This window comes from Mirounga leonina, unplaced genomic scaffold (assembly GCF_011800145.1).
Source record: "Mirounga leonina isolate KUSES-001 unplaced genomic scaffold, KU_Mleo_1.0 Mir_224, whole genome shotgun sequence".
Classification (NCBI taxonomy): domain Eukaryota; kingdom Metazoa; phylum Chordata; class Mammalia; order Carnivora; family Phocidae; genus Mirounga; species Mirounga leonina.
This window is the reverse complement of record NW_023270615.1, coordinates 14,655,909-14,670,729: the sequence shown is the minus strand read 5'-3', so window position 1 is coordinate 14,670,729 and position 14,821 is coordinate 14,655,909. Positions and strand designations below refer to the sequence as shown.

Below are 14,821 nucleotides of genomic sequence, written 5' to 3'. Positions count from 1 at the left end.
TTCCATCCCCACTCCTCTTCCCCGTGTCTCCAGCGTTCTTTCTGCTCGAAGTCTCACTGTCCTCCTCGAGAGGTGCCAAGCCATCTGCTGTTTTCTTCTGCCCGGAGTCCCTGCCCTCTTCATCTGATCCTGATCTTTTCTTGAAAACTCCACCCCAGCGTCCCCTCCACCGTCCTCATTCCCACAAAACACTTATCACAGTTCATCTTTCTTGCTGGACCAGGACTTATCTTTATGTCATGTATGCCTAGCACAGAGCCTGGGACATTGAAGATGCAATGAATGAGTGAGTGAGTGAATGAATGAACGAGTGGTATCCCAGGTCCATGCAGTCAACACAGAGGAGGTTTCTTAGAGTCCCTGCATGGTTTATCACTCCTTTTTTTAAAGAAACAAAATCAGGTTAACTTACAGTCGAGCAGAGCTGTGAGCCAGTGTCCTGAGTATAAGCACAAGTTAAAGCTCATCCATGGTTGATTCTTGGGGCTTCACTATCTCAGAATGAGACTGAAGCAGGGCATATTTATCTCTTGCCACTTTTCATTTGATTACTGTGGCAAGTGGCATGTTCACTGTGGGAGCTCTACTCTTTATACATTAGGTGCTCCTTTCTGCTTTGCAGAAAAGGCATCATAGACATCCAATTAATAGAATAAGTCCTCTGGCTTCAATAGCTGTGTTCTAATTCAACATGAACTTCCGGATGATCTTAGGAAAATGTTTAACTCATGTGTGCAAAGCTGTTTAGTTCATCTTATTTTCTAGGTTCCCCATTGAGGCTTAAAAGTTAAAAAAAGCACAAAAAAAGGCAAAGTCCAGTGGTTACAGATGTTGCAATTGAGGCAAGAAGTTCCTTCTTGGTCTGTATGGTTTTTGGCTACAACCCTGCCTTCCCCAGCATGGAGTTTTAGGTTTACAGGCCACCTGGGAATGGCAGTTTTCTAGAGATGAAACCACAAAAAACCAATGTTTCCAAAAAAGCACGCATACTCCACCCTCTCCCCTACCAGCTGAAGTTGACATTGCACACTCTTAGCTCCAGTTTCACTGCATTATATATTTTAACTTCTTGATCAAAAATGCACAAAAAAATCACTTTGTATATGTATTTGAGTTTCACTGCACTGTGTATTTTTAACTTCTTGATCAAAAATGCACAAAAAATCACTTTGTACATGTACTTGAGTTCCACTGCATTATATATTTTTAACTTCTTGATCAAAAATGCACAAAAAATCACTTTGTATATGTACTTGAGTTTCACTGCATTGTATATTTTTAACTTCTTGATCAAAAATGCACAAAAAATCACTTTGTATATGAATATTCTTAGCTCCCTACAGGGAGAGGTACAACCAAATGATACGTGTGTCTTCCCTCCTACTTTCTTACCCATGAGGGAACTCGTGGACCCGACTAGCACAAGTCCTGGGGTCCATGAACAGGTGAGTGGCAGGCACCCCACCCTCCCACAGGCGATTTTCTCTTCATCTGCTGTCATACCGTTGGGGTTAACAAATGTTGAGTTCCACCGAACCCTGTTTCAGGGGGGCACAGGGGACAGTTCTTTCCACTGGAGGATGACGGATAGTACCCAGGTACACAGCTGTTTATGAGTAAATGAATACACAGCTGAAAAAAAAAATGCCTTCCCCAGCCCACACGATCCAAGTGTGTCATCGCTTGCAAACCCTGAATTGAAAAAATAGGCATCTCCAAAAACCTTGACTGACTTCTCCATTCCTCAGTGCCTCTTAGGGACATTTACACTCATTGCTTGATATGAGTCATCGTTGCTTGTTGTGTTCATTTATTTTGCCACATGATTCCACCTTAACGAACCCGTATCTTGAGAGTTTGAATCTAGTCTTGTCCTTCATCTTGACCAGCTGCTGGCTGGCCTCCTGTTATTGCAAATAAATGCTTTATTGGCACACAGCTATGCCCATCACTTACATATTGCTCATGGCGGCTTTCTGGTGACAGCCAGTTGGGAAGGCACATCTGGCTTGAAAAGCTTAAAACATTCACTATCTGGTCCTTTACAAAAAAAAGTTTGCAGACCCCTGCTTGCTAGGAAACCAACTTCCGTAGGTATTCTACATCTGGCTGTTGTTTCATAAATATTGTTTCTGTCTAAGCCTCTATAAGACTTAATTTTTTTTTCTTGGTTAAAATGTAGTGGAAAACCTCTGGCCTTAGAGTTGAGATCAAGCCCCCCAAATCTGAAAATCCTGATGTAGAGGCCGAAGTGACAACCATTTAAAGTTTGAAACAAGTTTTTTTTAAACCATTGAAGGGTGGAATCTTACATTTATCCTTAAAGATGTAAATCCAACCCAACTAGTGCTCTTGTCAAAATAGGAAGGTCATCAATAAACAGAATGCAAGTGTTTTCTACCAAAGTCTTATGTTTGGTACGTGATTTGTTCAGGAGGTGAAATCAGTACTAGGATCCAGGGACTCAGTGGCTTGGGGCGCAGGGAAAGGAGGGCGTTTCCTTGGCTTGGAATGGAATGAATTTGGAATGGAATGAATTTGGAATGTACTGCGGGGCACACCGCTGTGGCTTCCTGAGGGGCCGACACGTGTAGGAAATCCAGAGCGGAGGGCCATGGGAAGGGGTAGGAATAAGCACCTAGCTCCCAGGAGCAACTATGCACAGGAGGTGGCATGGACTCAGCACAGCCCAACCTGGACAGACTCCCATGTCCTGCAGGTTAGGTGCCTAGGCCTCAACCTGGCAGGCACCAGTGGTACCCATTCTAGTGTGAGTCTCCTGATGGGGCCCCCAAGGCAAACCATCCCTTTGCAGCTCGGAGGAGAGTTCCCCCAAAATGGATATTCCTTGATGTTGGTCCTCCCAGGAAGAGGTCGCCTCTGGGTCAGGACAGGAAGACCTGTGTGATAGTGAAATTCTTCCTTTTCAAAACCTAGTGTAGGTGGTGGGGCCAGGGGTGTGGCAATGCCTGGAACATCTTCATGTGGAGGAAGGAATAGGCTGACAGCTAAACGAAGGGGCAGCCCTCTTAAGATGCCCCGGGACTCTCAGAAGACCCCTATCAGGGAGCAGGTGGATGTCACTGTGGGTGCTTCCCCTACTTTCACTCCCCAACCTTTCATAAAGCTTTGTCCCAGGGCACAGCCTGGGCTCAGCTATGCTTTGAAGAATTACGTTCTCATTCCTATCTTAGGATAGAGGAGCAAAGGGGGAGCTCCTCGGGGTCAGAGGGTGGCGGCAGGCACAGGAGACAGTCGGGGGAGAGGTGCAGCTGTGCCTGGCAGAGCACTTCTGGCCCAGGTGGTGGGGGCAGAGAGGCTGGAGTGGAAGAGTTGGGGACCTCTTCCTGAGCACAGCTGGGGCACCATCTTGGAAAGCCGCTCAAAGAACCTCGGGGAGCGGCCGTTGAGGGGCCATTCCCTTTCCGTGCTGGTCCTAGGAGGCTCAAGTCATCATCATTTGTGTATTAAGGAAAACGTGCTCTGAATTGAAACTCACTGGCTGGGGAAACCTGGACCAGGATTTTCCAGAGCCACAGTTCTCAGGCATGTGCATAAGCCACTTCCCCTGCTATTCCCCTGGTGGTCTGGTTACAAATACAGCTTAGAAACCTAAATGTTAACGGGGCCCAAACAGATAGTCGGCACCTCCCGAGTCTGTCCCTCGGGCTGTAAACTATGGGAAGGATTCTGCTGGTGCCTACAGTGCCTGTGTCTGAAAACGCCCTGAGATTTTGTCAACTGTGCCTTCTTTTTTTTTCCGTTTTAACTAAATTCTAGACATTCTGTCATCTTACCCCTACATCATTCCATATGCATTAAAAAGGACATTTTCTTACATAACTAAATGCCATTATCCCCGCTAAGAAAATTATCAATGTTTGATACCATCTAACAGCCAGCCTATATTCAAATTTCCCCGACTGATGTGACATCTTACCCTGCTCGTCCCATGAAGAAGGCTCCTTCTGTTTAAAAAAAAAAAAAAAAAAAAAAAAGGCTATAAAGTAAGTATTTTTATGTCAGCACAGGCTTTGATGACAGAGGGTTTTTTTTTTTCCTACTTGTTAATTCATCAAGAGAGTTTCCTTTATGCAGAAGCACAGGTTACTAGTCGTAGGTCTCAATTTTTATTTCTACCTCTAATTTGTGTATCCTGAGGGCTTTCATCTCACTCTCCCCAGCTTCCAACATCCATCTTCCTTTGTCCTAATAAGTGTATAAGATGTGTTATTGATCTGCTGGGTTTATGAAGGCTTTTGGAATGTGATAACTGCTCTAGTGTATTTCTACAGCTGTCCTGCTACTCTCCCCTGCTGGGCGGGGGCGCTGAGGACCCCTGCAGGGTTTGGGGGAGGATGGAGCACCAGGGAAAAGGTGGTGCAGAGCTGTGGGGGGCTGGGAGCACGGCTGGGGAGGAGGGGAGCGGGGAACCTGCCAGAGGCTGAGCCCGAGGAGCACAAAGTAGAACCCATCCCACTCTCTCTTTTTTCTTTCTTCCTTTTTTTTTTATTTGAGAGAGAAAGGGAGCGAGTGAGAGAGAGAGAAAGAGAGAGCATGAGTGGGGAGACAGGCAGAGGGAGAGGGAGAAGCAGGCTCCCCACTGAACAGGGATTCTGATGCGGGACTTGATCCCAGGACCCTGGGACCATGACCTGAGCCGAAAGCAGATTCTTAACCGACTGAGTCTCCCAGGCGCCCCGCCTTTTTTTCCTTAAAAAAGAAAGAGAGAAAGAGAGAGAGGGGGGAAAAAGAGAGAGAGGGAGGAAGAGAGAAAGAAAATACAAAACCAAACAAAAATAACAAACATGTGTTCGCCTTGAAAATGTAAAGAAAGCGCAATGAGTCATGTTTTCTTACTACCTCGATCTAACCATCATTAACTGGTTTGCTTCCCAACATTTAAAAATGCACATAAATTTTAATAAATTTCAGATTGTATACAACATCCTGTTGTGCAATTTGTTTTTATCTTCCTATTTTATGCCATGTGAGGAACATATCCACATGCCATTAAATGTTTCCAAAACAAGGTTTTCAACAATTGCAGAGAATCATAACTTAGGGGTATAATTTACATTTAGATTGCTTATAATTCACCACCATTATAAAAAAAAATGCTACCATGAACATTCTTGTACCTAAATCTTTGAACAGATCTCTAATTATTTACGAGAAATTCTGAGAAGTAGAATTACAAAGTGGAGAGAGATCGGGACATGTTCCAAGCTGCACCCCCCAAAAGTTTGTTCCAATTAATACAATAATCAAAAATGTATGAAGGAGCCCGTTTTCCCACAACCTTGCCAACACTAGTAATATTATGTTCCCCCTTTTAATCTGACAATTTAAATCACGTACATGGCATCACTGTTCCCAGACTGCTTTATTCACGTCCCTTTGGGTAGCGGTTCTGGTCTCTCTCTTACTCCTGTTTCACTCCTGGGGGTTTTCCTTTAGGAAAAATGTAGAATGTAGAAATGTCCAGATCTGTGCTCCCGTTCTAGAAACCAGCTGGGCTATGTGAGCAGAGTGCTGAGGGCTGCAAATTATTCTCCTAGATTATCTGCAAGGCTGAGCTAGCACACAAAACAGCCAGACTGCAAAAATACCACCAGTCATTGACTGCCAAGAGTGGTACATATTTCAACATCTGATATTATACGAGCATATTCATACATGTATTTTTACCTTTTGTTCCAAAACCCAGTTTAATGCACGAGTTTTGGATTCGCTGCCTAATTTGGATCAACTTTCCATACATTCCTCCATAGACCCAAGTTTTATTTATTTATTTTATCTATCTATCTATCTATCTTTAAGAGAGAGAGAGTGTGTGAGAGAGCAGGGGAGGGGCAGAGAGAGCATCCCAAGCAGGCTCCATGTTCAGCAGCACGGAGCCCGATGTGGGGCTCAGTCCCACGACACCGAGATCATAACCTGAGCCAAAATCAAGAGTTGGACGCTCAACTGTCTGAGCCACCCAGGTGCCCCCCTCCATAGACCCAAGTTTTAAATGGTATTGATCATCAAGTGATTTATGTACCTTATACAGTTGCATACAAAATATAGTATTATTGTATGTACAACCATGAACATTTTTCTTGGGAGAGAGTCCAAAGCTTTCATCATGTTCTCAAAGGAGCCTAAGAAAAGGTTTAGAATCTTGATTTGGAGAAAATGCTCAGGGGTTATAAAGGCAACACCAATGGGGCCAGCAGGTAATGTAAATGAGTGCAGTGGACGAGGTATCAGATGATAGGGAGAGGTAGGGGCCGTGTTATCCTCAAATGTATTTGCTTCAACTAAACAGAAGAGTCGTCTCTCAGCTCCAGATCACTGTTGGTCTGTGGGGGGACATCGGTCCAGTGTTTCCTGATCTTAATTCTTTTCAGAGGAACCCAGAAACCTGGGCGGTTACACGAAATCTTCCAAATTTTAAATGCTTCTGATAATTTAAAGTTGAACAGATAAACAACTCATATGTGGTATAAACCACTGGCCTACTGATTTGGCCCCCAGGTTGCAGGGCCTAAAAGAAGCCAGGCATTTCCAAAACATAATTAAATACATACATAAAAATAATTAAATGCTCTTTTCAGGCTTGTAATAAGCCAAGAACATAAAGACCATTTAAGGACAAGGCTCCCGGGGGATTCTAGCCTGACTGGAGTTTGGCACTTGGAAAGTTCAATAGCCAAATCTATAGTTCTTCTAGCAATGCAGCTGCTAAGTGCAGCAGATCCTGATACCCATCCTCCCTCCCCTGAGCCAACACCCAGTACTCTACATAGATCAGCCCCAGGTCTTTGAAGTGGCAACAGGGAAAAACATTCTAGAAGAGGACATGTCAAGAATCCTACTTGTATGATTATAGAAAACCTTGATTTTTTCAAGTTGACAACACTAGCGACTGTCAGTCCACATTTTACTTAATGCCAGAATTAAGGTAAGTACAAGAAACTATGGAATGCACTGAGCAGCTTACCACACCCAGACAAATGACATTTTTGTAAGCCAAATTAATCTCTACCCCCAGAGGCGAGCTTGCTCTTTAAAGGGATCCTGCAATAGAGTGACCAAGAAGGGAAAAAGCATTTCCAAATCCAACTGTGTCACAAGTTCGGATTTTAAAATACTAGGCTTTTAAAATGTGGTGCAAACCCATCCTTAAACGTTCCCCACAGCGTGTGGCTGTGAGTTTTCAGGTCAGGTATGTGGAGGCGTGGAGGCGTGGAAGCGGAGTGAAGAAGGCAGAGAGACTTGGAGGACAGCCTCGTTGGGGGGGGGGGGGCAGCATGGCGGCAGTTGGGAAACAGATGAGTGAGCTACTCAAAACAACATCAAAACTGACACCCACATTTCCCCCGGGGACACTGGCTGACATTTCAGTGATCAAATATGTGGACTTTTTTTTTTTACGTCCTGTGCCCTGGATAGAGTTTTATTTATAATATGTTTGAAAATGGCATCTTCCTCCCAAGATATCACATGGCTGGCCAGATGAAGATTCAAGCAGTGGTGGACAAGGCCTTAGGCAGAGCCATGCCACTTTGTGAATAATGAAATATTTCCACTCAAGTAAATATACACTTTCCAAGTAAGGAGTGTGTGTGTGTGTGTGTGTGTGTATGAGATGCATCCAATGCATTTCAATTTTTTCCATAATTAGAAAAGAACAACTTAAAAGACAGCTCCTTAAATAATCACAGAGAACCATCAGTTTTCTCAAGGTACCTGTAATCATGCTGGATATAATTAATGGCAAAATGATGAGTTTCAGCATCCTCATTAGGATTTCCCCAGGAAAAGCAAAGTAGAATTTCTCCAGACTAGAGAGCTTGCTGTATTCTCGAACCAAGACTCCTATGGTGATCCCTAAGAAAGATTGGAAAGAAGAAAAGAAAACCAGCATTGAGTTCTTCTGTCTACATTTCTATGGAAAAATATCCCCCCACTCCACCCCCCACATTTTATTGGCAAGAAAAACAGTTTAGATGGTCTTCCACGATTCTGTAAATTTTAGACTTAAAAAACAAATCACATTTGAATGAACACAAAGTACACATTATTCAGTGAGTTTATAAAAAAATATTCTTCACGTGAAAATTTTTGTTTTCATTTTTCTCCTCCAATTATATTTATTATGACAAAACATCAAAAAAAAAAAAAACTGTGAGAAGGAAAAGAAATTCATCATCTTTGTCAACCCAAAATAATTACTTTTGTTTTTACACACTCCCCTTAGTCTTTATCTACCTTAGGTATTTTACATTTTATTTTTATTTTATTTTAAGTAATCTCTACCCAACACTGGGCTCGAACTCACCACCCTGAGATCAAGACTCACATGCTCTTCCAGCTCAGCCAGCCAGGTGTTTTACATTTTATAGTTTACATATCAGTGTTCATTTTTCTCATTTTCTCATAAATACTCTTTTCATGATAGTTTTTACGACACTCTCTGTTTATGTAACTTTTGTGATTTTAATAGCAAAATAAGGTTCTCTTGGTTTGATATATTTACATGTTGTTGAACAACTATGCTGTCTAATGCTCTCTATTCTGTGTTGGCTATTTCTAGATGATGATGTGTCCAAACTGGTCTGATCAAGAGGCTTTTTATGAAGCTACTGAACCTGAGTACCTTGGACATTGAAGCTTATATTTCTGTGAGTGTAGGGAAATGTTCAAAATCAAGAAATGTTACACAGTGGAGCCCTGAACAATGCTGGCGTTCAGGGCACCAATCCCCACACAGTTGAAAATCCACGTATAACTTCTGTCTCCACAAAAACCATAATTACTAACAGCCTGTTGTTAACTGAGAGCCTTACCCAGAACATAAACAATTAACGTGTATTTTGTATGTTATATGTACTGTCAACTGGATTCTTACAATAAACTCAGCTAGAGAAAAGAAAATGTTATTAAGAAAGTCATAAGGAAAAGACATTTACAGTGCTGGACTGCATTTATTGAGAAAAAAATCTGTGTGTACAGGGACTTGCATAGGTTAAACCCGAGTTGTTCAAGCTCTGAAAGCTTGCCTTCACAAGACGTCTACATGAATTCTTTCTTGTGCTGGTTTTGGTAACTACAAACCACAAACTTTAAGGATTTCTTACTTCTCCTCTTCCGAATGGTCCCAACGTCTAACTGCCTTACTTCTGACCCCCACACACTGCCCCTTTGCAACACCCCCTCTTATATTTTTAAGGATTTTATTTATTTATTTGACAGAGAGAGACACAGCGAGAGAGGGAACACAAGCAGGGGGAGTGGGAGAGGGAGAAGCAGGCTCCCCGCTGAGCAGGGAGCCGGATGTGAGGCTCCATCCCAGGACCCTGGGATCATGACCTGAGCCGAAGGCAGACACTTAACAATAGAGCTAACCAGGTACCCCCTTTTATATAATTCTCTTTTGTTTTTTAAATTTATTTCTTTTAAGCAATCTTTCCCTCCTACCAGGGGCTCAAACTCACAACCCCAAGATCAAGAGTCACATGCTCTTCCAAATGAGCCAGCCAGGCACCCCATCACACCCCCCACATTTTTTTTTAAAAGATTTTATTTATTTATTTATTTGAGAGCGAGAGAGAGAAACAGCATGAGAGGGGAGAGGGTCAGAGGGAGAAGCAGGCTCCCCGCCGAGCCGGGAGCCCGATGCGGGACTCGATCCCAGGACTCCAGGACCATGACCTGAGCTGAAGGCAGTCGCTTAACCAACTGAGCCACCCAGGCACCCCCCCACCACCCACGTTTTTTAAACCAAGACACAAGATGGGCCGGGATGACTTGCACATCTTTTTCCTTCATCAACCTCTGAGGATGATATGCTAATGGGAGATAAAATAGCTAAACAGCAGAAAGACTCAAGGAGGGCCTCACTGAATCTGCTCCTTTACAAACTCAAATAATTAGTCTGTGAAAATTTACAGTTGCTGGGGCTCAGTTAAGAACTCTAGGGCAACAAAGAGAGATGTGAATTATAATCAATACTAGACTTTTCATTTAAATCCAGGTATACTTCCCATGTCCGTTAGTAGGGCCAAATAAAGGAACCCCACAAGATACCTCTGTGTAGTGACCTTATCATTGGTTTAATTTTATTTTCCTACCTGTTCCACCGTTGTCCTGATCTCTTTATTTTGGGCATGCATTTCTATATGTATTTCTGATCAGCCATTTTTAATTATTTTTGGAACAAACACATACAAAAACATTTCTCAAATTGTAGCCAAGACCAAAAAAAAAAAAAAAAAAGCTCAATATCAATCCTGCTTGATTCATATTTCAAAACCTAGGGTTAAAGATTCCTGAACGGTTCAGAACGGCAAGGATTCAAAATATTTTCAGTGAATTTAAAAAGCACATTGTGCTCACTTCCTACTTAATAAATGCCTGTGTTCAGCTGTCCTATATGGAACATACCTACTTTATGCTGTAAGGATACTCTGTAGTGTTCAGTGTTTAAAAAAACCAAACAGACAGACATTCTCTCTCATACTCTTTAGGTTGCCTCAAGTAAATTTTTGGCTTGTATGTCAAAGCAAGCTCTGTGTAAAAAGAAAAGAGATGTGTCTGTGCTCAAAAACCCACCACAAAAGCACTCTGTTGAGTAGCAAAAGAACCCCAGGTGCTCCAATGTTAGGGTTTATATTACTAGCGATTAACTGTGTCTCTAATCATCTCCACCCCAAATAAATGCAGGGAAATTAGAAAGAAGCGTACTTGCTATTTTTCAGCCTTTATCCAGATAATGGGTTTTTATGGGAGACATAAAAGAGTCACCACAAAGAGCCATTTCAAAGCTATCAGAGGGACAAGCACCACGAATAGGTTACTCTATTTAGTACGAAAACTTTCCATCAAGCGTGTTCTTGAAGTTGAATATCACAAGTTGTAATTTCTCCCTCCCTCCCTTCCTTTTTTTTCTGAAAATATAAATACCAACCAAGACCTGGAAAAACAGCTGAAAGATTTACCCTGGGCCAGAAATGTCATCCCAGAACCCTCAAGTGTTAAGAAGTACCTGGTAAAGAACTTCAGCCAGGAGTTACACCTTGTAAATGCATGTGTTTTATCTTGGTCTCAAAGCAGTTTGGAGAAATTGGATGCCTGATAAGAAAAATCAATGGAAGATTTTCCAGGTCCCAAGATGAAGTCAGGATTTCACTGGGCACAGTGCCTCTCTACCCTCTTCCAGGGCCAGAACGTTGGACTAGAGTTAAGAACACAGAGCGGTGTCCAGAGTCAAAGGCTGCTGGGAATACGAACCTGCCTGAAGGTACACAGGTCAGACCCACCTGGCAAGACCACTCCTAGAACTAGGGAAGGTAAAGATGCCTCCAAACAGATGCCTCTGAATGGTATAGCTCTCCGGAGGCCTTGGGCAGGGCCAATAAGGAAGCCCAAAGGCAGAATTGCTATGCAGACCTCTGTAGCCACAGAAACTACCAGGAACTCATTCTCGGGCGGCTTTCTCTCACTCAGGCAAGAAGATCCCAAGCAGGTATGAAGGCAGCTTGGGAAGAGCTCCATGTTAGCACCACTGGCTCAAGTTCTGGCTCTGCCATTTACAAGGTTTGTAACTTGGGCCATAATTTTAACCTCTTCCATCACTGAGTGATGGGATTGAAGGTATGGGGCAAAAGGCTTGGATGAGATGCCCTCAAGGTCCATTCTAAGGCCCAAGATGCTGTGATAATCTCTGAGCGTTGGTGTCCTCAGCTTTAAAATGGGCTCATAGGGGGCATGTGGGTGGCTCAGTCAGTTAAGCATCTGCCTTCCCCTCAGGTCATGATCCCGGGGTCCTGAGATCGAGCCCCATGTCAGGCTCCCTGCTCAGTGGGGGGCCTGCTTCTCCCTCTCCCTCTGCCATTCCCCTTGCTTGTGCTCACTCTCTCCCTGTCAAATAAATAAACAAAATCTTAAAAATAAAATAAACTAAAAGAAAATGGGTTCATTGGCTCCTAGAGAGCTGGCTGGGCCTTCCCCACTGTTCATGCTAAGTGTATCAGTAAAATAGGGAAGGAAAGAAAAAAATAAAAGAAAAAAATAAAATAAAATAGGGAAGGAAGAAACTCAGGAGGAAAACAATTAAGACCTCAAGGAAAACAATGAAGACCTCAGCTGGAGATTTCTTCTTCAAGTTCATGTTGTCTCAAACAATTGCCAGTCCAGTAGCCCTATCTTGGAAGAAATGGGGTGATTTTTTTTCACTCTAAACTCATAAAAAATTGTTGTTCAAGAAATAATTCTGGAGGGGCGCCCGGCTGGCTCAGTCAGTGGAGTCACAATGGGTGTAGAAATTACTTAAAAATAAAAGAAATAATTTTAGAAATCAAAATAAAAGAAAAAGTCACGTAAAATAATTTATACTGACCTATCCTCCCCCTCTCCCCCACTTTTCAGGTTCTATCCAGCCTTTGTTCTTATGTACATGTGTTTTTTTTATAGTTATAGAAATTAATCCGGGGATAGTAGCTGAACTGCATTTGAGAAAGCAGATTTATGAAAACAGCATTGTTCCTTTTAGGGTATTTTCAGAAAAGAGATTAAAATCTTCTGTGGTTTTTTTTAATCAAAGCCCCAGAATGGTTCTCTGGTACACAGACTGATTTTGGCTTGATTGAATAAGAACTACTGGCAAAGGAAGAAATATTTTTTAATTATCCCTGGACTAGTTACCTAATCATGCCATCTTGCTGGGCACCATATTAGGAGAATTAGCAATATGACTTCTTGCCCTTTGGGAGCTCATCGAAGATGAACATTGATAACCAGAAAATAAAAAGTGTAGAATGAATAGTTATTAACAAATGACTGCATGCATATGCTGCATAGACTCTAACCTGTCCTTCCCCGAAATAGATCTGTTCCCCTCTCTTGTTTTCTTCTACAAGTGAGAGCTCTTTGCATGCATTTTGGCTCCAAACAGATGCCTCTGTAAAGCTTTATTTTTAAACCCTTAAAAAATGTATTTATGGCACAAGCAATATTATCAGAGTTCTACTGGAAATAACAAGTTCAAAAATCCAATCCCAACCTCACCAACTCAAATATATGCAAAGAGAAACTGTTTTCATTTTTTTCACATACAATTGTGGTTAATCATAACATGATTTAAATGAAAAATTGAAAAAAAAGTAACATAATGGTTAAAAATTACCGGGTACATACTTTAGATCAGAGTATGCTAAGCCCTTCAAATGGATTCTCTCTTATATATTATCTCTTGTAATTTTTAATTTAAATTCAATTAGCCAACGTACAGGACGTTAGTTTTTGATATAATGTTCAATGATTCATTAGTTGCATATAACACCCAGTGCTTATCACATCACGTGCCCTCCTTAATGCCCATCACCCAGTTACCCCATCCCCCCACCCACCTCCCTTTCCACAACCCTCAGTTCGTTTCTCGGAGTCCAGAGTTATCTCTTGTCATTTTTAATGGCTGTATAATTATAGGGTTTGGGGGCAGTTTTTCACTGAGATAAAATTTACATCAAATTTATCATTTTTAAAATGTACAACTCAGGGGTTTTTAGTATATTCACAATGTTGTGCAACCATCACCACTATCTAATTCCAGAATATTCTCATCACCGATAAAGAAACCCACACCCATTAGCAGCCACTCCCCAACCCTCCCTTGCCCCAGCCCCCTGGCAACTACTAATCTGCTTTCTTTTGATCTGTTGAATCTGGACATTTCATATAAACAGAGTCATACAACACGAGGCTGTCATGATTAGTTGGTCTTACGTGACAGCTTGCCTAGGCTATGGTACCAGTTATTCAATAAAACGCGGATCCAGGTGTGGGTGAAGGTATTCTGTAAATGTGACTAACATCTACAATTAGTTCACTTTAAAGACCACCCTTGATAATCTCGGTGGGCCCATCCCATCAGTTGAAGGTCTGAGGAGCAAAAACCAAGGTTGCACGCAGAAGAAGGAATTCTGCCTCAAGACAGCAGCTCCAACTCCCTGCCTGAGTTGTCCACCTGCCCTGTGGATTTTGGACTTAAACAGAACCCACAACTGTGTGAGCCAATTCCTTAAAATAAATCTCATGTAGATTTACACAGGAGATTCTCTTTCTCAGGAGAATCCTGACTGATATTGTGCCTTGTGTGTCTGGATTCTTTCACTTAGTATGTTTCCAAAGTTCATCTGTGAATATTGTAAGGGTTTTGTTTTGTTTTTGGTATTTCTCATTTAACGTTATATTATAAGCATTTCCTCATGTTACACATCTTCATCTTTTTTAAGTGCTGGATACTACTACTTTGGATGGACAAGTTTCTTGACCACCACCCCACTGTTAAACATTTCAATTCTTGACAATTTTGTTGAACGTCACGGACTTTTCCTAATGATCAAAGGAGACAAGCTTTAAATATGATACAAAGGCTTGAGTTTATTGTGCATTTTCAGGCTCAAGGGAAGAAAGTACCTTAAATGCATTCTTTGTAGTATCTAAATTCAAGAAAAAGCAAAAACAAGTGCACATTTATTAAAATCCAACTATATGCCAAGTCTTGTATTGAATGCTGGAGGATCTGAGGGGGAGGAGTTGAAAAAAGAATACAATTTTGTTATTACTGCAATAATAAACATTTTCCTTCATGGATGGATCTGTCCCCTGTCAACAGGAAATATGGTCCACACTGCTTTGTCTATATTGTTGACTGTTGACACTTAATAATCACTCTCTCCTACAATTAAGAATTCAGTCTGGCTCAGGAAGAAAGTTGTTTTGATGAGGATCTAGAATGTATATGTCTCAAGCCATGAAAAATGTATCATGT

General features: G+C 41.9%; 1 protein-coding gene across 1 annotated transcript in view; it reads right to left on the bottom strand.

The window, feature by feature from the left end:
- SLC1A1 (solute carrier family 1 member 1) overlaps positions 1-14,821 on the bottom strand; it is a 73,351-nt gene that overhangs the window by 31,590 nt on the left and 26,940 nt on the right. Inside the window, exon 2 of the mRNA XM_035029140.1 lies at positions 7,738-7,878. Coding sequence (XP_034885031.1) covers positions 7,738-7,878 — 141 coding nt within the window. The remainder of the gene's footprint in view (positions 1-7,737; positions 7,879-14,821) is intronic.